The sequence below is a fragment of the Lepidochelys kempii genome, chromosome 1 (genome assembly GCF_965140265.1).
Source record: "Lepidochelys kempii isolate rLepKem1 chromosome 1, rLepKem1.hap2, whole genome shotgun sequence".
Classification (NCBI taxonomy): Eukaryota; Metazoa; Chordata; order Testudines; family Cheloniidae; genus Lepidochelys; species Lepidochelys kempii.
This window is the reverse complement of record NC_133256.1, coordinates 259,612,525-259,635,712: the sequence shown is the minus strand read 5'-3', so window position 1 is coordinate 259,635,712 and position 23,188 is coordinate 259,612,525. Positions and strand designations below refer to the sequence as shown.

Genomic DNA, 23,188 nt, shown 5'->3' with positions numbered 1-23,188 from the left:
TGTAGTGACAGACTTGGAGGGAGCAGGCTAAGGAGGTCCATTTAAACAGTTAATAAGGAGGAGTGAAGATGTAAAGATTAAGGAAAGACAGTTCTCTCTTTCAGCCTGGGAACATAAATCAGCCTGGGTTTAAAAGGGTGGAGAAACAGTACTTCGCAGCCTTGCTATACAGAACGGTTAAATTATCACATCCACTTTTTAAGGAAGATCACAAAAATCAAAAGCTATCAAGCACAATGCTAGAGGGAAGAGACTTGCTCTTCAAACTTTATATTAAAATAAACAGCTTACTTAATAGCAGTCCCCTACTACACACTTCCCTATTCCCATTCTTACATGCATTTCCCTCCAGGAAAGCTTAGCTATAGAGACCTGGCTTTTCTTTATATACCAGTTAGCTTTGCTACTAGCGCTCCCTCTTTCGCAAAGGATCCTAATCCCAATCAATAAATAATTGGGGTTAGGATGTGGTAGAAAGTTACCATCTCATTAACTAAAGGCTCACAACCATGGGATCACCCACAAACCTGTTTTGAAGCCAATGGAGCTATGTTCTTAAGTCTGTCCTGCCCATGAGTCCCAGCTTACCTATTCACAATCAGCTTTGCTTGGGGGAAAAGGTACTAAAAGGGACTGTACTGAGTGAGTAATATTTACATTTAAACTATTAACCAGATTAACTATCTGCTCCACATTATTCAGATAATGGCAAATCCTCCTTTGAATCTTCCTCAGCTACACCTTGTGTCAGTGGCTGATCAGTGGGGAGGCTCCCAGACAATTCTGTTTGGCTGAGAGTGTAAAGTTTCTATACTGCCATGAGTAATGCCCCCCGTTTCAATGAGCTCTCTGAAGGTGGACATCTGTGTCAGTGCGCAGGCCCAGAGACTTCCCTGGGGCTCTGCACATGTGCAGGGATTTACCTGCCCAGAGCTCATGACAGGACCAGGGCCTAAGCAAAGTGAGGGATTTGGTAGGACAGAACATTAGCTGGGCTGCCACTTCAGTGTGGGTTAGAAGGGGAAGGAATTAAGATGAGGCTTTCCATGACCCTGGAGGGATGGGTTAGAAGGTGCTGCCTTTAATAAATCAAATATAAAGCAGCCCTTACCTGTACCCACTGTTTGAGAAAATACAAAGATTTCCTTGTAGACATATTAAGAGGCTGCCTTGGTGTATTTTTGACAAACACCTTGCCTGGGTCGACAGTGCTGAGTCAGGGTTTAGTCTTGGCATCAAGCTTATTGGTGAATGCTCTGTTATAGAGAAGAAAGTTTGGCATTTGGGAGGGACAGAGGATTTTTCCAAGCACTGCACAAAGTTGGTTCCATTGCCCAGTAACAGAAGCCAAGGCATAAACCCAAGAAGTCATAAAACTGTGAGTCTTCTGTTTATGTATTTTTACAAAAAGTTTCACTCTTTTTTTACATCTTTGCATAGCATTAGAAGAAACCTGCATTTGAAGTTGAGAAAGGCAGGGGCATGTGAATTGCCATACCACATCGGACCAGTGGTCCGTCTGGTCCAGTGTCCTCTCTCTGACTGTTCAGCACCAGGTGTTTCAGAAGATGGTGCAAAAAGCTCTCTAACACAGTGGTTCTCAACCAGGAGTACATGTACCCCCGGGGGTAGGCAGAGGTCTTCCAGGAGGTACAACAATTCATCTAGATATTTGCCTAGTTTTACAACAGGCTACATAAAAAGCACTAGCAAAGTCAGTACAAACTAAAATTTCATACAGACAATGACTTGTGTATACTGCTCTATGTACTGTATGCTGAAATGTAAGTACAGTATTTATAGTCCAATTGATTTATGAGAAAGTCAGCAATTTGTCAGTAATAGTGTGGCTGTGAAACTTTTTTTGTATTTTTATGTCTGATATTATAAGCAAGTAGGTTTTAAGTGAAGTGAAACGTGAGGTATGTAAGACAAATCAGATTCCTGAAAAGGGTACAGTAGTCTGGAAAGGTTGAGAGCCACTGCTCGAGGAGACACTTATGGACTAATCTGTGCGTAGTGTAAGTTGTGTGTTAGCCCTTTTCACTTCTAGTTTGGCTTGTTTTCTGAAATATGAGAGTTCATTATGTTCCTAATTCTCTGTTTTCCTTTTTTACAAACTGTGGCTGTCCTCATTCTCCATTTAAATGGCTGTTCCTTAAGATTTTGAATTACATTGTATTTTGTGATAGATTATTGTAGTGTGTGTGTGTGTGTGTGTATTTAAAAAAAAATCTGGTTTCAGAGTAACAGCCGTGTTAGTCTGTATTCGCAAAAAGAAAAGGAGTACTTGTGGCACCTTAGAGACTAACCAATTTATTTGAGCATGAGCTTTCGTAGCTCACGAGCTGTAGCTCACGAAAGCTCATGCTCAAATAAATTGGTTAGTCTCTAAGGTGCCACAAGTACTCCTTTTCTTTTTGAAAAAAAAATCTGAGTTTCAGTGACTGTCTGCTTGTTCTTGTATTATGAACTAGGGTAAACCAGAGTGTCTGATCTTCCTTTTCCATGCTAGTCCTATTTTATACATTTCTATTCTGTCCCTTCTCTCAACTAAATGGGTCCCAGTCTCTGCACTCTCCTCTCACACACAAATCTTTCCCTCCTTACCACTTTTCTTGCCTGTATCTGAATCACTTCACTTTCTGCACCCCATTGATTTGAGAGAGGGTAGCTAAACCTCAGTGTGATCTCCCAGGGGGTGTGAATCAAGGATTTCTATATTGACATTTTCAGTATTTCGAACTCATTCCTTAGGCAGCCTTAACACGTCCTAGCTTTGCTTTTCTGACTGGTGTTGCAGTGGCTTTTCATTGAGCTGTCCACAGTGATGCCTGCGTGTCAGCAAGCAAGCAAAAAAATTCCCTCTTGATTTTTTTCTTCCAGGCTTCCCATCACCTCATCTCTGCCCTCATAACCAAACTGTCTCTTCCGCCGATGAATACGAGTTTCCTTGAAGACAGACCCAACTCCTAAGTTCTCCACCATTTATTTTGCAGCAGTGATGGCATCTTCAAATCCAGTGTCTCTGTAGGCCACAATGAAATCAAGGCAGCTTCTCATCAAAGTATTAGCGGTCGCGATGGCCATCGACTGAGTTTGTAATGCCTTGTTTACAATGTTTACTTGGAACAGGATATTGTGGCAAACCACAGCTGAGAGCAGAAATTTGAAGGTAGTGATCTAGTTTGCCAGGCTTTGTGCCTCATGTCGGATTCTGGCTTTGGATTTACTCAACTGCACCAGTTCCATCAGGGCATTGTAAACCTCAGTCACTTGGTACCTCTCTGGCCTTACGCTGTCAACGCAGCTCTCCCAGCAAGTGTCACTTCGCAGCTGCATGGTCAGATTTGTCACATTGTCCATGAGGATCTTCCACCTGATAGTTGATGCTGAAAACAGGACGTATATCTGTAAGCTAGGAAGTGTATGGTCACATCCTCACATTCCAAACTAGTCACATTGAAATAAGGCAATCTGGGGCTGTTAGAAGGGTGATCTGATCTATCACCTCCAGAGAAAGGGAAGAGCCTAAAGGATGTGAAAGGAAGTTTAGTTTGATAGTTTTCTGTTCGGTAAGAACTCACTTATCAATAGACACAGCTGGGAAACCCTAATGTCTTTATAGATGTAGTTGTGAAATCCTCACTTCTGTATTGTTTTGTCATTATAGTTCCCATTTTGCTGTTGTTTATTTGCATGGTCTCTGTCTGGTTCTGTGATTGTTTCTGTCTGCTGTATAATTTTGCTGGGTGTAAACTAATTAAGGTGGTGGGATATAATTGGTTACATAATCATGTTACAATATGTTAGGATTGGTTAGTTAAATTTCAGGAAAATGATTGGTTAAGGTATAGCTAAGCAGAACTCAAGTTTTACTATATAGTCTGCAGTCAATCAGGAAGTAAGGGGGGGAATGAGGGTGGGGAAATTGGAATCATGTTTTGCTAAGGAGGGGAATGGGAACTGGGACACAGGTGTAAGGCTCTGTGGTGTCAGAGCTGGGAAGGGAGACACTAAGGAAGGAAACTGGAATCATGCTTGCTGGAAGTACACCCCAATAAACATCGAATTGTTTGCACCTTTGGACTTCGGGCATTGTTGCTCTCTGTTCATGCGAGAAGGACCAGAAAAGTAAGCGGGTGAAGGAATAAGCCCTCTAACAATATCCTTTGCAGTGCTCCGAAGAGAGATACTGAATCTAAAGAAGATAACCCCACATCTGACACAACCAGGCTGAGGGAATGGCAGCTGCAAGGCACAAAGAAAGCCCTTGGATTCAGCACAAGAATCCTTGCCACTGTTTCTTCCCTTCAGGTTCACGCAGTTGTCGTGGCCGCGGCAGTCCTGAAGCTTTATTTTATTCTCATTCAAAATGTTCGTAAACAGTTCTGCTAGACCTTATCCAGTAGAGTTGTCCACAGACCGTAAACAGATAAAGTGTTCCTTTACTTGGATACATCTTCGTCGTCAACCAGTCTTACTGTAAATGACATCTTTTCACTGTGACTAATGTCGGGAGTGCAGTCCGTTATTTCGGTGTAGTGCTTCGCTTTGCTGAACCGCGTCAATATGTTATCAAGCACCTTCCTTGCCATAAGGTCAATCAATTTGTTTTGGATTGTTTTGCTGCAGTAACGGTCCACAGCTTCTTTAAGAACTACTCGATGTAGGTGCTCATGCATAACATCATTGTATTTCCCAAGGAGCTCTACCAAACTGAGGAAATTACTATTATGTTCAGTGAACAACTTATCTGACGAGCCCTGGAAAGCCAAATTATTCTTTGCAAGGAAGAGGGTAATTGAGATCAGATGCTCAAGCATGTTCCTCCAAAGCTGGGTTTCTCCATTAATAATTAGCTGGTTTTCTACGTCTAGACATTTATTCAGCTTGAGCCTGGACTCAACCTCCATCCACTTGAAGTAGGCCGTAAAATGGCTGGGTGACTTTTCATGTGGCTTCAGCGCAGCAGCTAAGAAGTTATGCCAATAATAGTACCTGGAAACCACAAGCAAGGATTTGCGTTCTTGTCAAATATTTTGGAAGAAAACCAGAACACTTTGTCAGTTGATTTCAAGTAAATTAGCCAACTCCGATTCAGTTTCTCACCATTGTCAAGCACTCTTTCACAGTGTGACTTTGAGAAGCGTCATTTCTGTTCATTCATAGGTGCCGACTCCGTGGGTGCTCCAGGGTCTGCACCCACTGGCAGCCAAGCTCCCCCTCCTTGCCTCCTTCTCTCCCTGCCCCCGAGCGCGCCGCATCCCCGCTCCTCCCCCTCTCTCCCAGTTCTTCCCCCGCCTGTTTGGCGGTGCTTAGGACTTTTCAGGAGGAAGGGGGAGGAGCGGGGATGTGGCACGCTCAGGGGAGGAGGCAGAGAAGAGGCGGGCAGGGGTGGGGACTTGGGGGAAGGGGGGGCAGTGGGGACAGGGCTGGGGTAGATAAAGGCAGGGTGGGACCAGGACTTTGGGAAAGGGGGTGGAATGGGGGCAGGGCAAGGGCAGTGCAGGGGTGGGAAGAGGCGGTTCAGGGGCAGGGCCGGGGGGGGGGGGTCGAGCACCCACCGCACAGAGGGGAAGTCAGCACCTATGTGCTCATTTACTGGAAACATCATATCCTTCTATTTGCCCTGGTCATTCAAAATTGTACAATCAGTATCAGCAGAGTTTAGGATTGCCGGCCATAAAGCAGGATCTGATGCACTGATTTGTGGTGTGCAATTTTTCTCACCGCTGTTTCTGTCATCATGCAAGGCTGATTCTTCTTTATCGTTTATTTCCTTTTCATGTAAACCAGATGTTTCTTTCTCATTACTCTCCTTTTCACGTGAGCCACATTCTTCTTTACCATCACTCTCGTTTATGGTGCCAGGAACACTGGACGATTCTCCATCACTTTCCTCGCATTTCCATTCCTTATCTTCCGGGTAAATCTGCTAATTCCTTAGCAATAGGAATTCCATCATTTATGCTTCTCTCCTCAATTTCTTCTGCATGGGAATGATCGCCACTGCCTAAAGCCCAGTCTAGGTTGTTCTGTTTCAGATATTTTCCCATCAAATTTTCCCCTTGAGGCAAACTAGATTGCAATTTTCAGAGTAACAGCCGTGTTAGTCTGTATTCGCAAAAAGAAAAGGAGTACTTGTGGCACCTTAGAGACTAACCAATTTATTTGAGCATGAGCTTTCGTGAGCTACAGCTGATGAAGTGATGAAGTGAGCTGTAGCTCACGAAAGCTCATGCTCAAATAAATTGGTTAGTCTCTAAGGTGCCACAAGTACTCCTTTTCTAGATTGCAATTGAGCTTTTTGCTTCCTATACTGAGCTCCTGAAGGCTTCTTCAGGGACCTCTTTTATTTTCTATGGGGGAAAATAGACCATATTAGAGAGAGCAAAAGTCTACATTCCACAGTCTTACAAACTCATCAAACATCACATGTTAAGCATGGCACAAGAAGTAACAGTATTTCTTTTATATTGTTGCATAGATAGGGGTTCAATAGATATCTCTGGAGTCTCACTAAATATGTCTTTTTATTAGTAGCTATGTACACTCCTCAAGTCTTAAATCACAAGTACACTTTCACAATTACACAATCAAACAAGGTTCACAGTATCGCAGCTGGGCTGTCACTTCAGATCATCCTTATATCTCACTGACTGACCGGCAATGCCCTGCCCATAATATATCTGTGAGGGCATGGCTGACAACGTTCTAGGAGGTTCAAGGAAAATGCTGTTCTCAGAAAGTCTGGAAGGTTCCACGAGATTCTACAAAGGTCCAGAACATTCTAGCAGGTTAGTGAAAAATGAATCCACATATGGAATACCTGAAACATTTTGCTTCAAACATTCTATTTTCCCTTTTGTCACTAACAACAAAAACAGCACCCTGAGTCCGGTGCCCTCCAAGCCTGGCACTCCAGGTGGTCTCCTGGGTTGCCTGCCCCTAAATCCAGCCCTGGATGGATGGACATACACCCTTTACTCACTCTGGCAGGATTTGCCAGCCTGGCAGTTTGTCATATGGCTGAGGACATTGTTCATGGTATGGCAATAAGGGATTGCATTGTCGCACCTCACCATTTGCCTGTTCCCGCCACTGGCACTTGTGAGCCTGTAAGAGGAGAATGAGCTGCTGTTGAATGAGTCTGCGTATTGCTGGGTCTGCCATATGTTCTCCCAACACCATCTCCTGGGGAGCTGCTGGCACCATCCCAGCTTGCTGAACTTGAGGAGTCTGCTGCTGGCCCTTGAGGGAGGAGGTGGAGGCGCACACAAATTAAAACCAAAGTAACTTTTTTCAAATACAATTCAATCAATGAGTAACCAGAGGGTACGGAAAAATCACCACTGCTAAACAGAACATGAATACAATTGTGCATTTAAAGAAATATCCCACCTGCCCTTACCACTAGTTATCAGAACTAGGAGCCAAAAGCAGAGGTGAGTTGAAGTAAGTGTAGAGTGTGTTGGCACTGATATAACTTGCAGCTTCTTCTGGACCCTGGCAATGCAGGCAGCAGAACGATGTAGACTGCCCCAGGCACACACCCCTTTACCAATATGTGATGTATGCCCACTAGGTCTAATGAGAGTTGGGAGACAGGTGTAAAAGCTGGTGAAACTTACATTGCAGGGCCAAGAGAGAGAAGGGTAGCAAAACAAGGAACAAGCAGGAGGGGATTAAGAGTGTATGTAGTTAAAAATCATTCCCATCCCCTTCATTTATCTCCGCCTTCTTCAGGATTCTGAGTGTGTACTCCAGCTCCACATCTGCTCCCTTACACATTAGTGAGTAGGTGAAGCGGACTGGCTAGATTTTAAATCAAAGCTATGCAAATCACCAATTTTAATGATTTAAATCAGCAAGCAGGAAACAGGTGATTTAAATCACTGATTTTAATCATGTTTTGCATTTGTTCTTTAGCTATTTTCCTGAAGACCAGGTCAATTCACACTGGTTAGTAGTGGTCGGGCTGACTTAGGAGGGCTGGCCTTAAAAGCCAGAGGCTAAGCGACTAAGGGACCACAAACAGGGGCATTTAAGAGGGACAGGAGATTCCCCTGCTGAATGAACAAGGTGTGTGGACTAATCTCGGGATGAGTGAGCGAGCAAGCTTGTTTGGCTGTTTTTGGCTGTTTGTTTTTTCTTTCTCTTTCGGGTTATTTAAAGTTACAGGGTCAGTTGGGATTGTGTGTTTGGGGGCTGTTTGAGCCTTTGTTCCCTCGATCAGCCTTGATCATCTTTGAACAGCCTCCATCAGCCTTGGAGAGAAGGCCTTAAAAGCTAAGTGACCAAGGGGAGACAATAACGTAGACCGTCATACCATTGGGGCAATACTCTGGTACAGCTGTACCACCACCTGGCGCTCTCAATCACTGACACCTCAACCTAAGGTCAGTCTAGCCCACTGGGGTACTGGGAAATCTCCCAGGAGGCCCCTTCCCCCAACCAAGCACAGCTTAAAAATATGGAGGGTGTTAGAATCCTGTCTCTTTAAAACGGGCAGAGAAAAGCCTCAGCACTCCACACAGGCAGATCCCAGGGGGGGCCCCCTCAGCATTGCCTTCCTCTGGCCGTGCCTGTGTAACCCACACACCTTGTGGGTGTGGAGTTCTGTCCCATCTAGTGGCACTGAGACCACTGAGAGAGAGAGAGAGAATGAGTCGGCTCTACAGCCTTAGCTAAGAGCCAGTTGGCTTTTAGCTCATGCGGTAGAGGCTCATGCCTTGAGGTCCATGGTTCGATCCAGCGACCCGGCTCTGTCTGAGTTATGCCAGCACTCCAGGCGTTGACGGCTTCTGTCAAATGAAAGGGTGAGGTGCTATCACAGTGCCCTGTGGGTATAGCTCCACAGCAGCTGGGAGATGGGATTCCCTGCTTGGATAGATGTACATATGCTAGCTCTGCTCAAGCTAGTGCCGGAAAAAATAGCAGTCTGGCCCAGCAGCAGCTAGCACACTGATGAATTGAGCCCTTTTTCTTGCCTTCAAAGCCCTGCATTACTCCACCCACACCTATTTAATCTGACCTTCTGTTTTAGGTCATCCCACCAGCCCAGGTGCTCCCTTTGTCACTTCTCCCATAGCCAGCTCTAGGCTTTTCCCCACATTGCCCTCTAGCCCCGGAAGGCTGGTTCATGAGGCCACCACCGTCTCCTCATTCACATCCTTTGGGAAGACCCTCTTATATCACAAGGCCTACTGGAAAGGAGTCACTCTCTGCTCCACCATACTGTGCATACAATGTTGCTGAGGAACACTGCAATCTAACTGCTGTCACCCAATCCTTCATCTGCCACCCCACCCTATTGTATTGTGACCCCCTTCAGTCTATCATGAGCTGAAATTAGACTGCAAACTCTCCAGGGCTGGGACGATCATTTCTTATCTGTGCTGTGAGCAGTGGTGCCAACTCATGATTTTAATTGTAGGCACCTTTTATTAGTGGGGCCTCTGAACTTTACTGGGAGTGTTCCAGGGGAAAAGCCTGTGTGTGGCAATCTAACCTGAGAGACTACAACTCCCATGGTGCCATGGGGGAAGGGGGGGAGACTTTCTCATGCAGGGAGAGCTGGCGGTGGACTCTATTTTGGGGGAAGGAGTGAGATTCCTGCTGGGGAGCTCTGACTGTACCAGGAGCTGCTGCTGAGAACCCGCAGGGGCTTTGATCGAGCAGGGAGCCTCAGAGGCTGTTGTTGTCTTCACTGTGCCTAGAGCTGACTGGGGTGGGCTTGCAGCGAAGGAACTGAGAGTAACCCCCACTCTGGTTTGGGAAAGTACTTGCAAGGGAAGGGGCACAGCAGAGACTGAGTCTGAGGAGAGGCAGAATGATCTTCCCACCGAACCAGGAGCCAGCTCCAGCCATCAGAGGGGTTGTGCAGCTTGTTGCCTTGGCTGGAGTGATACGCAGAACCAACAGAGCACTGTCTCCAGCTGCAGATCTTCCAGCACGCCCACGCAAGCCAGCGTCTAGGACTCTGAAATCCAGAGGAGTGTACACTTGGGATGGGGTAAATGGTGGCAGTGTAAATGCCAGTTAGATAAGTTTCATTTATTGCTGTGTACTGTATTTATTAATTGATTTTATTCAATTCCCCCTTGTGGATTTAAATTAGTAGTGACACATAATCTTAGGTTTCAGAGTAACAGCCGTGTTAGTCTGTATTCGCAAAAATAAAAGGAGGACTTGTGGCACCTTAGAGACTAACCAATTTATTTGAGCAAAGCTTATGCTCAAATAAATTGGTTAGTCTCTAAGGTGCCACAAGTACTCCTTTTCTTTTTACATAATCTTAGACTCTTATACCCTGATTTTTTAAGTTGTTAAGTAAAGGTGCGTTCACTCTAATGCAAGTATATTGGATTTATATTATTTATAATTGATATTTTTGAGTTACACCCATGCCACAGATTATATTATTATTATTATTAGAATAGCTTTGTTCCTGGAGGTTCCCCAGGCATGCCATTGAGTGTGTACAGGGGCCAGCCAGGTGGAGGCACCGCTAATTTTAAATTCCTATAGGAGTAAAGCAGGGGTTCTCAAACTGGGGGTCCTGACCGCTCAGGGGGTCACAAGGTTATTTCTTGGGGGGTCGCGAGCTGTCAGCCTCCACCCCAAACCCCGCTTCGCCTCCAGCATTTATAGTAGTGTTAAATATAAAAAATTTGTTTTTTAATTTATAAGGGGGGGTTGCACTCATATGCTTGCTGTGTGAAAGGGGTCACCAATACAAAAGTTTGCGAACCACTGGAGTAAAGAGACTGTAGCAGAGGGGTAAATAGAGGATTCCCACCTATCCAACAGCACCACTGGGATACTCAGGATCTTCTTGAATGTCAACAACATCAGGCGCCCAGGCACACATGTGAGTGTTGGCTGCTCCCGAGTAACCCAGAGAGGAAAGGGTGGTGACACAAGTCTCACGATATTTGGTGTGTTTTTTAAAACCCCAGGCCCGGGAGTCAGGTGATTTAATGAGACTTTCAGCTTTCATTCAAAAAAAATTGTTTCGAGCCTGCCTGGGTGCAGAAAAAAGCCTGAAAACATGGCTCAAAACCCAAAGACAAACATATAAACCCTAAAATGTTATATATTTATTTAATCTCATGATGGGGGGGGGGAGGGAGCTGACTCATGCTCTTTGAACACTTGCCACTGGCAGTATTGTGTGAAGGGTGTTAATGCTGTGTGAAGGATATTATAAAATAACACACCCTAATACCAGTGGCAAACACACGTTGTTTAATAGTTTGACTGCACCAGAAAAGAAAACAATATCCTAAAGCATTTTCACAACCAGGAGTACAGAACAATTCTAGCCCAGAATAGCCACTAATCTCTGAGAGCCTGTACCCTAGGCTGCAGAGCTGGAGGGGGGGCACAGCACCTGGGCCATGGCCTGACCACTTTTGAGCAGGTACATGGAAAATAGGGTTGCCATTGACTAGGCCGCGTTTTCTACTCTCTTGCCAGTTAAGAGATGTCACTTGCTGGGTCTTCGTTTTGTTGATGCTTGTGTGGTGATCTTGTAACTAGCGGTCACACTCCGAATGGCTGGAAGCATGCCATGGCAGCCACCCAGGTCCCACTCTGCATGCGCAGCAGGCCGGGGCCTCACCTGACAGTTGCCAAAACCGCAATGGCACCTCTCAGCGCCAAGAACCAGCCGGGAAGTGAGACAGACACATCAGCCAATGGCCAGGCTCGCCAGCAGGGAAGGGGTCAGGTGTGGAGTAGGAGAGATGGGGATCCTGGGAGAGAACAGTACGGGGGGAGGGGCTTCCGGAGGGCTGAGGCTCTTGAGAGGGGGTAGACTAGGCCAGGGATTTCAGGTTCTCAGGAATGGTGGAGCACCTGAGAGTGGAAGAGAAGGGTCATGCAGAAGGTGGCAAATCTATGTTCCCCAACTTTAAAGGGGTCATATGCTGCACTAAATCCAACCTCCCTCCCCAGCACCCCGTTCTTCACAGGAACTAGTGGAAAGCCAGGGGTTTGTGGGGAGAAGTAATACAGGAGAGCTCCTGTAGATGGCCCATACAGATCCTCTCTCCTGGGATATGTCCGCACATGACTGACCCAAGAATTATCTGAGATTTAATGAAGGATTTTTTCCCATTAGGTTAGTAGCTAAAAGGGCACCTGCAGCTGCTTAGCCTTGATAGCCTGACCAACCCCACAGTGCATTGGTCTTACTCAGCTCACAGTTTGAGGCCACTTTCAGCAGGAGGCTGCAGCACCACTGCATCTTTGGGAAACACTCCCTAAACAGGCCTACAGCCTGGCGCTCTGGGACTCTCCTGACCAGCGCTGTCACCACAAGGAATGCAGGCTTCCGAGCCAGGGACAGAACATTCTCCTTGAGGTTGAAACAGAGACCAGCAACTTGGCTAGGATGAGGGAGAAGCCTGTCAAGGGCATTGGGAACGCAGAGGTGGGATGTTAAATGACCCCTTTTGAAATGCTGTGGGGCGAGAATGGACAAACTGCTTCCCCTGGAATACACTATGCCGCAATCACTGAGAGGGAACTTACTGAGCAGCCCTCTTGCCTTACAGTTCATAGTGCCCAGGACAGGTGCTGACACAGATAGATGGTCTCTTTCTCTCCATGCTGCCCATATAGAAAACTTTCCCCTTGTCAGGCCATTTATCTGTGCCAAGGGACACAGGCCTACTATGCTTCACTATAGCTTAAGCAAGATCGTCTAAGAAATGTCTTACAGGGCACAGGCCTGTAGGTTCCTTGTGTTACTGCTAAATATAATAAAAGGCTAAACTAGATCTATGGGCTACACTGCTGGCCTGGTGGAGTTGTTGGTGTGGCTGGTGTTGGTGAAGGCAATCCTTGCTGCTGACCTACCACACCGGTCCTCTGCATGCTTGCCATCCTCCTTCGGAGCATCTGGGCCTGCTGCAGATGGTGCTGAAGTTGCTGTTGGCGAAGCTTGTGTTTAATGTTGAGGCAAAAGGGCACCGGGCACTTGTTCTCCTGGCAGTGCTTAGCATGGTAGCAGCAAAGAGCAATGAGCTGTTTGCAAATAGGGCACCCTCCGTTGGTCTTGCGCTTGCAGCCTTTGGTATGTTGGACAACTCGTTTCATCTTCTGACAGGATGGCAGTGAACAGTTGGCGTTACGACACTGGCAGGCATGGACAAGGGACTGGATACAGCGCTGGATGCTCAGGCGGCGGGAGTCACCAGGGCTCTGGGTGGTTGCAGTCTGCTGGTTGTTGCTCTCATCGTCTAGGCCAAGGCCCAATTTCTCCATCTTGTGGTCGTGGTTTTTAGTGTTATAACAGGTGATGCACAGGTCGTAATCCTGGAAACAGACAAAACATTTTGAAAATTAAACAGCTGTCTACATAACCTGACACAATAAATATACAAATGGGGTCATGTCACCAACAAGGGAGCCCAACTGTCCCAGATGGACTGTGGTGGGGGAATTGGCCTTTTTGTTAATTATAAAGCCAGAAGGGACCATTGTGATCATCTAGACCACTGCTTTTAGAAAACATCCAGTCTTGATTTCAAAGTTTGCAGTGGTGGAGAATCCATCACAACCCATGCTAAATTGTTCCAATGGCTAATTACTGTCACTTAAATTTGCATGCTTATTTCTAGTGTAGATTTCTCCAGCCATTGGATCTTGTTATACCTTTGCCTGCTAGATTGAAGGGCACTCTCATCACATTTCTTTTCTCCACGTAGGTAGCTCTAAACTGATCCAGTCACCCCTTAAACATCTCTTCGTTAAGATTGAGCTGCTTGTAAGCATGTTTTCCAATCTTGTATTCATTCTTGTGGCTCTTCTCTGAACCTGCTCCAATTTATCAACTTTTTTTTTTTTTAATTGCAAACAGTAGAACCAAACGCACTATTCCAGCGGAAGTCACACCAGTGCCAAATAGAGATACTATAACCTCTCTTTTCCTACTCGATATTCCCCTTTTTATACAGCCAAGGGTCGCACTCGCTCTTTTAGCCCGTGTTGCACTGCCTTGCAATGTTCCTTCCATGGGCAGCAGGTCGCATAGGCTGGGGGAGACTTTGCCGCCCCAAAGAGCCAGATGTGACCCGCCCCCTGCTGTGACGCTCCCTGCGGACAGCTGTGGCTCCAGTCCTCTGGCTCCGAGTCCAGTCCTGTAGTGCTCCGGGGCTGGGGCCAGCCGCCTTCCCACGCTCCAGAGCTGGGGAGGCTGGGGCCATGCGCCACCCACCCTCCCAGTGCTCCTTTGGGGCTGGGGTCTAGCTGTGGGACTGGACCAATGGCTGCAGTGCGGAGGGAGGCTCTGGGCTTGTGGGCGGGGGGGGGTGGGAGTTGGTTCCAGCAGGGGTGGAAGGGTTGGGGCCTGGGGCGGAAGGGGAGGGGCTGGGGGCTGGCCTCCCACAGCCGGTGGGTCACACGCCACTCATGGTTCCCTCTAACCATTGCGCAGGCAGCTGTCAGTGTGAATGTACAACAGTGCTTTCCCTTCTGCGCTTTCAGAGCGGCGCTGTAACTTGCAGAAAAGCCCAGAAAGCTGTGGAGGAGAAAGAGGCGGCTACGAAGGAGCTCACAAATCCCTACGTGCAGGGGAGCGATTGGCACTTTTCCAAAAGATGCAGGGGCTAGAGGAGAAGTTCGAAGGAAGCAGGGCTCAGGGACAGGGAGCAAGAGAGGAAATACACTGCTCGGCTGCCAGCTGAGGGGCTAGAAATCAGATGGCGATCGCGGGTGGAGAGACTCAGGGAGCTGGACTGGGTTTGCGATGTGTTCGAGAGAGAGAAGAGGGACACCGCGCCGAAGGGGGACACAGAGTGTGAGAGAGATCGGAGGACCGGAGCACCGGTTCCCATCCCCACGGGTCTGGTGGAGCCAAGGGAGCTGGAGCAACCTGCGGGGCCAGTTACTAGAAGCAGGGCGAGAGAGTTAGCACAGGCTGACATGGTACCTTCAGGAGCGGAGTCGGAGGTTGAGGCTCAGGAGGGGAAGTTCGCAGCAGCAGCAGCTGGGAGCAGTCTGCAAAGGGAAAAGTGATGCCCCAGAGTGGCGCAGCAGGAAGTGGGGTCACGTGTCCTTTCAGAGGAAGTGACTGGGGGTGCAAAGGTGAGCGGAGCAAAGGGGAAGGCGCTCTCCTCTACCCCTACTAGTGACGAGGGGGTGCCCTTAGAGACTGGGATGGTTCAGGGACTAGCACAGGGGTTCGCAAACTTTTTTTTTCCCCACGGACCACTTGAAAATCGCTGCGGGGCTCGGCAGGCCACTTACTGAGCTTTCCAAATGTTGTTTGTTCCGTTAGCTAACGATTGGAAAGCGCTTCGGATAAAAGCGCTTTATAAAAAACCTTAATAATAATAAACTTCTTTTGCTCTACAATAAAAGCACACAGCTCATATTTTAATAGCAGTCGTCTGACCTTTCTAATGCGACGGAGGCGCTCTCTCTCCCCTGCCACGGCAGCCCCTGAGCTGGGGCTGGGAAGAAGGTGGGGGTCTCCCCAGCAGCCACAGCCCTGGAGCTGGGGAAAGTTGTCTCTTTCTCTGGTCACTGCAGTCCTGCATGTCCCAAATTCCCCCCACCCCCTCTTCTCACCCCAGTGCCCCCTCCCACCTACCCCCTATTTCCCCCAAGGCCGCCACCTCACCTTTCATGTGCGTCTTCTCCAGGGTCCAGGCACCTAATTAGTGGGGCCACGCCTGTGGGGCCCCACTAATTCGGTGGGTGGCCCTTCATTTGCTTGTGTGCGGCCACCCAGGTGCGCATCTTCGAGGGAACTATCCGCAGACCACCTGAATGGAGCTTGCAGACCACTGGTGGTGGTCTGCGGACCACAGTTTTAAAAACCTCTGGACTAGAAGATGCAGTGTTACAGGTGACACAAGTAGCTAGTATCTGTGATGTAGTAATCGCTAGGTTACAACACAAAGAAAGACACCATCCAAGGGATGCTAGTTCTGCTCCTCCACTCAATGTTACATTGACACCATATAGGTCAAGAGACCCAGCCCCTTTGGGTGGGAACTTATGGACATTTGGGTGATCACCAGCACTGCCTAGGTCCCTAGAATTTCAAGGACCTTCTTCACTCCCTTGGTATATGCTGGTATCACCTGGCGTACCTGTAGAACACCCAGTGTTCATGGACTTAGGGATGTCCTGTGTCAGAGTGGAGATGCCTTAAGTGTAGGATGTGGAGGTTTTTATGGCAAGTTACCCTGCTCACCCAGTATTATATGCAGGGGAAAGTTCTGATAGCTCTGATGCGGAACGTGCTGATCCGGGTAAGAGAGCCCCATATCCTGTATCGAGGAGTCAAAGCCCAGAAACCATAGATTCAGATCCAGGCAGCAAAAGCCCACATCCTGATCCAGGGAGATGAACCCTAGATTCTGATTCAGATTGTCCCATGGCAGCTGTTACAGAGATTAAGTCCCTAGATTTGATAGCTAAGCAAGTAGGGATGATGGAGGATGCTTTGGTTGTGAGGCATGCACAGTGTGTGCAAGAAACTGTGAAAGTATTTGGCTTACCAAGGGAAGACTGGGTTAAAATCCTACAGCTCACAGTGAATTGAGCATTATGGAGCATTACTCCCTGAGTATACAGTAGGAGAGAGATCTTTTAAAGAAACAGTAGCCCTTTGGAATATAACCAGCACCCAGGACAAGCTGGCATGGCCATCCTGTCTAACCTAAAGCAAAGACCCAATGCTGGTTGGTAATCCTGAGTTGCAAGCCCCCCCATGGAGTAAACTTTGCATCCGAATAAATCCAGGCACTTGGCATCCTTAGGGTATGTCTACATACGAAATTAGGTCGAATTTATAGAAGTCATTTTTTTAGAAATCAGTTTTATATATTCGAGTGTGTGTGTCCCCACAGAAAATGCTCTAAGTGCATTGAGTGCCTTAACTTGGCGGAGTGCTTCCACAGTACCGAGGCAAGAGTTGACTTCCGGAGCGTTGCACTGTGGGTAGCTATCCCACAGTTCCCGCAGTCTCCGCTGCCCATTGGAATTCTGGGTTGAGATCCCAATGCCTGATGGAGCTAAAACATTGTCGTGGGTGGTTCTGGGTACATATCGTCAGGCCCCCGTTCCCTCCCTCCCTCCGTGAAAGCAAGGGCAGACAATCGTTTCACGCCTTTTTTCCTGAGTTAGCTGTGCAGACGCCATACCATGGCAAGCGTGGAGCCCGCTCAGGTAACTGTCACCATATGTCTCCTGGGTCCTGGCAGACGTGGTACTGCATTGCTACACAATAGCAGCAACCCCTTTCCCTTTGGCAGCAGACGGTGTGATATGATTGGTAGCTGTCATTGTCATGTCCAAGGTGCTCCTGGCCAGACATGGGCGCAGGGACTAAATTTGGAGTGACTTGACCAGGTCATTCTCTTTAGCCCTGCAGTCAGTCCTATTGAACCATCTTATGGTGAGCAGGTAGGCGATACGGATTACTAGCAGTCCTATTGTACCATCTTCTGCTGGGCAGGCAAGAGATGAGGATGGCATGCAGTCCTTCTGCACTGTCTGCTGCCAACCAAAGATGTAAAAGATAGATGGAGTGTATCAAAACAAGAAATAGACCAGATTTGTTTTGTACTCATTTGCTTCCCCTCCTCCCCCATCTAGGGGACTCATTCCTCTAGGTCACACTGCAGTCACTCACAGGGAAGGTGCAGCAAGGTAAATCTAGCCATGTATCAATCAGAGGCCAGACTAACCTCCTTGTTCCAATAAGAACAATAACTTAGGTGCACCATTTCTTATTGGAACCCTCCGTGAAGTCCTGCCTGAAATACTTCTTGATGTAAAGCCACCCCCTTTGCTGATTTTAGCTCCCTGAAGCCAACCCTGTAAGCCGTGTCGTCAGTTGCCCCTCCCTCCGTCAGAGCAACGGCAGACAATCATTCCGCACCTTTTTTCTGAGCGGACGCCATACCAAGGCAAGCATGGAGGCTGCTCAGCTCACTTTGGCAATTAGGAGCACATTAAACACCACACGCATTATCCAGCAGTATATGCAGCACCAGAAACTGGCAGAGCGATACCGAACGAGGAGGCGACGTCAGCGCGGTCGCGTGAGTGATCAGGACATGGACACAGATTTCTCTGAAAGCATGGGCCCTGCCAATGCATGCATCATGGTGCTAATGGGACAGGTTCATGCTGTGGAACGCCGATTCTGGGCTCGGGAAACAAGCACAGACTGGTGGGACCGCATAGTGTTGCAGGTCTGGGACGATTCCCAGTGGCTGTGAACTTTTCGCATGCGTAAGGGCACTTTCATGGAACTTTGTGACTTGCTTTCCCCTGCCCTTAAGTGCATAAATACCAAGATGAGAGCAGCCCTCACAGTTGAGAAGCGAGTGGCGATAGCCCTGAGGAAGCTTGCAACTCCAGACAGCTACCGGTCAGTTGGGAATCAATTTGGAGTGGGCAAATCTACTGTGGGGGCTGCTGTGATGCAAGTAGCTCACGCAATCAAAGATCTGCTGATATCAAGGGTAGTGACCCTGGGAAATGTGCAGGTCATAGTGGATGGCTTTGCTGCAATGGGATTCCCTAAGTGTGGTGGGGCCATAGACAGAACCCATATCCCTATCTTGGCACCGGAGCACCAAGCCGCCGAGTACATAAACCGCAAGGGGTACTTTTCAATAGTGCTGCAAGCTCTGGTGGATCACAAGGGACGTTTCACCAACATCAATGTGGGATGGCCGGGAAAGGTACATGACGCTCACATCTTCAGGAACTCTGGTCTCTTTCAAAAGCTGCAGGAAGGGACTTTAGTCCCAGACCAGAAAATAACTGTTGGGGATGTTGAAATGCCTATAGTTATCCTTGGGGACCCAGCCTACCCCTTAATGCCATGGCTCATGAAGCCGTACACAGGCAGCCTGGACAGTAGTCAGGAGCTGTTCAACTACAGGCTGAGCAAGTGCAGAATGGTGGTAGAATGTGCATTTGGAAGTTTAAAGGTGCGCTGGCGCAGTTTACTGACTCGCTTAGGCCTCAGCGAAACCAATATTCCCACTGTTATTACTGCTTGCTGTGTGCTCCACAATATCTGTGAGAGTAAGGGGGAGACGTTTATGGCAAGGTGGGAGGTTGAGGCAAATCGCCTGGCTGCTGGTTACGCGCAGCCAGACACCAGCGCAGTTAGAAGAGCACAGGAGGGTGCAGTACGAATCAGAGAAGCTTTGAAAACCAGTTTCATGACTGGCCAGGCTACGGTGTGAAAGTTCTCTTTGTTTCTCCTTGATGAAACCCCCCGCCCCTTGGTTCACTCTACTTCCCTGTAAGCTAACCACCCTCCCCTCCTCCCTTTGATCACCGCTTGCAGAGGCAATAAAGTCATTGTTGCTTCACAGTCATGCATTCGTTATTCATTCATCACACAAATAGGGGGATGACTACCAAGGCAGCCCAGGAGGGGTGGTGGAGGAGGGAAGGAAAATGCCACACAGCACTTTAAGCACAGCACTTTAAAAGTTTACAACTTTAAAATTTATTGAATGCCAGCCTTCTTTTTTTGGAGCAATCCTCTGTGGCTGAGTGGCTGGTTGGCCGGTGGCCCCCCCACCGCATTCTTGGGCGTCTGGGTGTGGAGGCTATGGAACTTGGGGAGGAGGGTGGTTGGTTACACAGGGGCTGTCTGTGCTCCAGCTGCCTTTGCTGCAGCTCAACCATACACTGGAGCATACTGGTTTGATTCTCCAGCAGCCTCAGCATTGAATCCTGCCTCCTCTCATCACGCTGCTGCCACATTTGAGCTTCAGCCCTGTCTTCAGCCCGCCACTTACTCTCTTCAGCCCGCCACTTACTCTCTTCAGCCCGCCACCTCTCCTCCCGGTCATTTTGTGCTTTCCTGCACTCTGACATAATTTGCCTCCACACATTCGTCTGTGCTCTGTCAGTGTGGAAGGACAGCATGAGCCCAGAGAACATTTAATCACGAATGCGTTTTTTTTTCTTTCTAATCTTCGCTAGCCTCTGGGAAGGAGGAGATCCTGTGATCATTGAAACACATGCAGCTGGTGGAGAAAAAAAAAGGGACAGCGGTATTTAAAAAGACACATTTTATAAAACAGTGGCTACACTCTTTCAGGGTAAACCTTGCTGTTAGCATTACATACATAGCACATGTGCTTTCGTTACAAGGTTGCATTTTGCCTCCCCCCACCGTGTGGCTACCCCCTCAACCCTCCCCCCTCCCCGTGGCTAACAGCAGGGAACATTTCTGTTCAGCCGCAGGCAAATAGCCCAGCAGGAACGGGCTCCTCTGATTGTCCCCTGAAGAAAAGCACCCTATTTCAACCAGGTGACCATGAATGATATCTCACTCTCCTGAGGATAACACAGAGAGATAAAGAACGGATGTTGTTTGAACGCCAGCAAACATACACTGCAATGCTTTGTTGTACAATGATTCCCAAGTACGTGCTACTGGCCTGGAGTGGTAACGTGTCCTACTGCGGTGGATGGAATAAGGCTGCCCTCCCCAGAAACCTTTTGCAAAGGCTTTGGGAGTACATCCAGGAGAGCCGCGAATGCCAGGGCAAATTAATCCTTTCACATGCTGCTTTTAAACCATATATAGTATTTTAAAAGGAACACTCACCGGAGGACCCTTCTCCACCTGCCGGGTCCAGGAGGCAGCCTTGGGTGGGTTCGGAGGGTATTGGCTCCAGGTCCAGGGTGAGAAACTGTTCCTGGCTGTTGAGAAAACTGATTTCTCCGCTTGCTTGCTGTGAGCTATCTACAACCTCATCATCATCATCATCCTCATCTTCTTCGTCCCGAAAACCTGCTTCTGTGTTGCCTCCATCTCCATTGAAGGAGTCAAACAACACGGCTGGGGCTGAACCCCCTAAAATGGCATGCAGCTCATCATAGAAGTGGCATGTTTGGGGCTCTGACCCGGAGCGGCCGTTCGCCCCTCTGGTTTTCTGGTAGGCTTGCCTCAGCTCCTTAAGTTTCATGCGGCACTGCTTCGGGTCCCTGTTATGGCCTCTGTCCTTCATGCCCTGGGAGATTTTGACAAAGGTTTTGACATTCTGAAAACTGGAACAGAGTTCTGATAGCACGGATTCCTCTCCCCATACAGTGATCAGATCCCATACCTCCCGTTCAGTCCATGCTGGAGCTCTTTTGCGATTCTGGGACTCCATCATGGTCACCTGTGCTGATGAGCTCTGCATGGTCCTGCAGCGTGCCACGCTGGCCAAACAGGAAATGAGATTCAAAAGTTCGCGGTTCTTTTCCTGTCTACCTGGCCAGTGCATCTGAGTTGAGAGTGCTGTCCAAAGCGGTCACAATGGAGCACTGTGGGATAGCTCCTGGAGGCCAATACCGTCGAATTGTGTCCACAGTACCCCAAATTCGACCCGGCAAGGACGATTTAAGCGCTAATCCACTTGTCAGGGATGGAGTAAGGAAATAGATTTTAAGAGCCCTTTAAGTCGAAATAAAGGGCTTCATCATGTGGACGGGTGCAGGTTTACATCGATTTAACGCTGCTAAATTCGACCTAAAGTCCTAGTGTAGACCAGGGCTTAGATTTAGGCGCTGGGGCTTGCTGATCCTGCCTCTCCCTCTCATTTACTGCCGACACTACCAACGAGCAAGGCTGTGGGTGTGTGAACAGGTAGTTGAACCCCTTGGAGGATATGAAGTACTTCCTCTCCACAGGAGGGATGGAGGCCGGGGTCTGCCAAATGGTCTTTGCATTGGCTTGTATAGTTCTGATGAGAGGTAGAGCGACCCTGGATGGTCCTTCTAGTGCCAGGATGTCCACCATAGGGTCCTCTGACTCTACAATCTCTTCGGCCTGCAGGTTCATATTCCATGCCACCCTGCACAGGAGTTCCTGGTGGGCATGGCTATCTATGGGGGTGGCCCCGAGACGGAGGTGTCTGCCACTGTTCACCTGAATATTATGGGTTAGTTGTTATGGCTCACCGCTGATCACATCCAACCAGAAGATTGATAGATTCTTGTTCAATTCAGACTACAGGGTCCAAGAACTCAGATCGTTCTATAGCAGGAGAGGACTCTTGGGGTGCTTGGCAAAAACACTTACACTGAGGACAATAACAAATTGATAAAAGCTTTATTGAGATTAACAAAAGAATAATAAATGCTATGAAACGTATGACTGCAAAACAGTAAAAGAATTCCAAAACTCCTGGTGGTAACATTCCTATTATAAATACCTTAACCTAACACGGACGAAGTGGGTATTCACCCACGAAAGCTTATGCTCCAATACGTCTGTTAGTCTATAAGGTGCCACAGGACCCTTTGCCGCTTTTACAGATTCAGACTAACATGGCTACCCCTCTGATACATACAGTAGGTGTTATAGCTACGTACTGAATGTGACTTTTGAACTTAAGGTTTGCGATCCAGTTATTGATTATGACTGTGACAATCCAATACCTGATGATGTAACTTGTCCAATGATGGACCCAGGACCCACTAGTGGTCTCATCATAACACCCATATTAGGGGACTTGATTAATCAAATTTGGTTTATGCATATTTCTGTGGTGTTAAATTTGTCTAATTGGTATCTAGGCGAATTCAGCTATTGTACGCATTCCAAAGTGGCTTCGTTTTTCTCAGTACTCCTTGGATTGCAGCTTATCAACAACAAATACAATATGTTGTTCTGTTGGGGATGGATAATGAAATCCATGAATTGCATACCTCTAGGAGAAAGTGTAGCTTGAATCCTCTTGGAATTTTAGGATCCCTGACAGATCTTTGGAAGATTCCCAAACATATAGATTATATGTTACAAGAGGAAGTCAACCAGGGGGTCAACCCAATGTTACATGGAATAAGGGGATTGTCACAAGAAAAGTGATTTACTATGTACAACATGCATGACATAACCCAACTATTTAATGAGACCCAATTTATACTCCTGAGGGCATTCTGTGCCAAATAATTAAGAATTCTGTGCCAAAAAATAAAAATTGTGTGCACAATATTTTAGGATTCTTCAAAATTCTGAAATATTATTTGTCAAATAAATGTGGAGGCTCCAGCATGGCATTGGGGAGCACAGACCATTGGCTGCACAGAGATGGGAGATCACTGTGCAGCTCCATCCAGGACATGGACTCAGCAGTGAGGCTGCACCCAACCCTGACACAGCGCAAGGGCCGGGCCTGCCCTAGAAACACCC

General features: G+C 47.7%; 1 protein-coding gene across 1 annotated transcript; it reads right to left on the bottom strand.

Annotated features, from left to right (window-relative positions):
- Window positions 1-11,230: 11,230 nt before the first annotated feature.
- Window positions 11,231-21,835, bottom strand: LOC140908885 (histone acetyltransferase p300-like). The gene is made up of 4 exons (XM_073336912.1): window positions 21,599-21,835; window positions 14,945-15,085; window positions 12,871-13,329; window positions 11,231-11,865 (listed from the first exon to the last, which is right to left on the bottom strand). Exons 1-4 carry the CDS (start codon window positions 21,833-21,835, stop codon window positions 11,848-11,850), a joined length of 855 nt encoding a protein of 284 aa, XP_073193013.1. The 3' UTR covers window positions 11,231-11,847.
- Window positions 21,836-23,188: the final 1,353 nt, after the last annotated feature.

Excerpts from the sequence above, each read along its gene's own strand:
- LOC140908885 (XM_073336912.1), bottom strand. The coding sequence starts at position 21,835 with ATGAACCTGCAGGCCGAAGAGATTGTAGAGTCAGAGGACCCTATGGTG. Across the intron at positions 15,086-21,598 it reads GCTCGTTGGTAGTGTCGGCA|TCACTTCCTCTGAAAGGACA; the intron begins GTAAATGAGAGG and ends TTGCACCCCCAG. Across the intron at positions 13,330-14,944 it reads CTCCGACTCCGCTCCTGAAG|GATTACGACCTGTGCATCAC; the intron begins GTACCATGTCAG and ends GTCTGTTTCCAG.